The sequence below is a fragment of the Charadrius vociferus genome, unplaced genomic scaffold (genome assembly GCF_000708025.1).
Source record: "Charadrius vociferus isolate BGI_N301 unplaced genomic scaffold, ASM70802v2 scaffold328, whole genome shotgun sequence".
Taxonomy (NCBI): domain Eukaryota; kingdom Metazoa; phylum Chordata; class Aves; order Charadriiformes; family Charadriidae; genus Charadrius; species Charadrius vociferus.
The window spans coordinates 8,478-10,164 of NW_009649567.1; the positions used below are offsets into that span (position 1 = coordinate 8,478).

General features: G+C 50.3%; 1 protein-coding gene across 1 annotated transcript in view; it reads right to left on the minus strand.

The window, feature by feature from the left end:
- Positions 1-1,308: 1,308 nt before the first annotated feature.
- The window catches only part of USP48 (ubiquitin specific peptidase 48), a 28,643-nt gene continuing 28,264 nt past the window's right edge, over positions 1,309-1,687 (minus strand). The window contains exons 24-25 of the mRNA XM_009890070.1: positions 1,449-1,475; positions 1,309-1,331 (exon numbers count right to left, since the gene is read on the minus strand). Coding sequence (XP_009888372.1) covers positions 1,309-1,331; positions 1,449-1,475 — 50 coding nt within the window. The remainder of the gene's footprint in view (positions 1,332-1,448; positions 1,476-1,687) is intronic.

Consider the following 1,687-nt stretch of genomic DNA (forward strand, 5'->3'; position numbering starts at 1 on the left):
AAAAGGGTAACAATTAAAAGTAACGCTACGGGAGATGTTGGGATGGGGACACGCATCCCTCCACCCTCTTCTCTCAGCCCCAAACTCCCGCGAGCCTTTAAAAAAAGAAATCTCCGCGTCTCATTTTGCCGCGGAAACACGTTAAAAGAGGTCGAAAAGGAAACGTTTAACTTTATTACGCGGAGACCTCCACAGTGCCCCCCCTTTTTTTGGGTGGTTTTTAAGTGTGGAAGCGGTACGTTATTTCCTGCTGCAACGGGGAGATGGAGAGATGGTTTGTGGGTGCACAGATGTAAAAAAAAAAAAACAACCTTCCAAATAATTAGTGCATTATTGAAAAATGAGATTAGAAGGGAGGAAAGGGGGGGGGGGGTTGGGGGGGGGCGGTGGAATCACCCTCTTCCCATGGGAAACACGCCATCCGCCCCTTCGCCCTCTCCCCACACCACGGGGGAAACCGCCGGTGGCAGTGGTGGCCCGGAGGAAAAGATGTTTATCAAAAGTCATGAAAATACTCCCCCCGTTTCTTAAAAAAACCCCAACCCCAAACCCTCAGTTCACAGAGAAAAAAAAAAACCCAGGTGAGCACTGAGGGACCATCAAAGGTTCGGAAGCGAAGGTGAGCGGCTCAAGAGTGGGCTCCCCGGTTCCCCACCACCCCCAGCGCGACGGAAGGCTTGCGGAGGCAGAGCACAGCTTCAATTTTGGGTTAAATAGATGAAGTTTTGGTTTGTTTTTTTTTTCCCTCCCTTTTTTGAAAGAGCCAGACATTCCTCACCAGTAACAATTTTACTTCCATGCTGTACTGCGAGAGCAATAGCGGCTCAAGGCCCCGATTATCCGTAAGCGGGTTATGCCTAAACGAGTTACCGGAGAAGAGACGGAGACGGTTTTTGATCTACGGGATGAGGAGCCCTTCGCGGAGCGGGAGCGGAGTCGGGAACCACAGGAGAACTCCCTCTCCCTCTCCCGGAAACACAAGAACGCTCTCACCGCCGCGAAAACTTTCCAACCTTCCTGGCGCTTTATTAAATAGAAAGTGGGGGCCGTTCCCTCGAAGGCAGGGTGTCCTTCAGTGCAATCTGCTTTGACATAAGGCATTATTTATTATTTTTGTGGGTTTTTTCTTTTTTTTTGGGGTGGGGGCAGTCATTTCAGAGTGGGTTTCTGCCTTCTGGAAGAGTCAAAGAGTTCAGTCCCGTATCTGTATTTTTTTCTTGTTTTTCTCCTTTTAATGCCCTACCATGTCAAAATCCTCTTCCCTTCTGGTCGCTCCTCCGTCGCCAGCGTTTAGGAAAAAAAAACCCATCAGTGTCCAAGTAAACCAGTCCCTGAGGAGAAGAAAAGACCCAGCGAAAGATGAGGACGCTTACGGGACGGAGGCGAAGTCAGCGCGGGCTTAAATAAAAGGGGGGAGGAAACAAATAAAAACCCAACCCCAGACTCACCTTTAAATCCTTCTTCGGGCATACAAACTGGGAGGGAAAGGAAAAGGAGAAGCGTTAGAAGTCTCCCGAAACGTCGTTTCTAAAAGGAGCTGAGCAGCTGCTTTCCCTCCTGACAGCGACCGGAAAGCTTCGCCGTCTCGATTTTCTTCAATTTCTATTTTACAACCCAAATCTGTCCCATCCCTCGGCCCCCGCCGCGTCTCCCCAAGTCCCAGCCGCCTTCCCCGAACCACACCCCC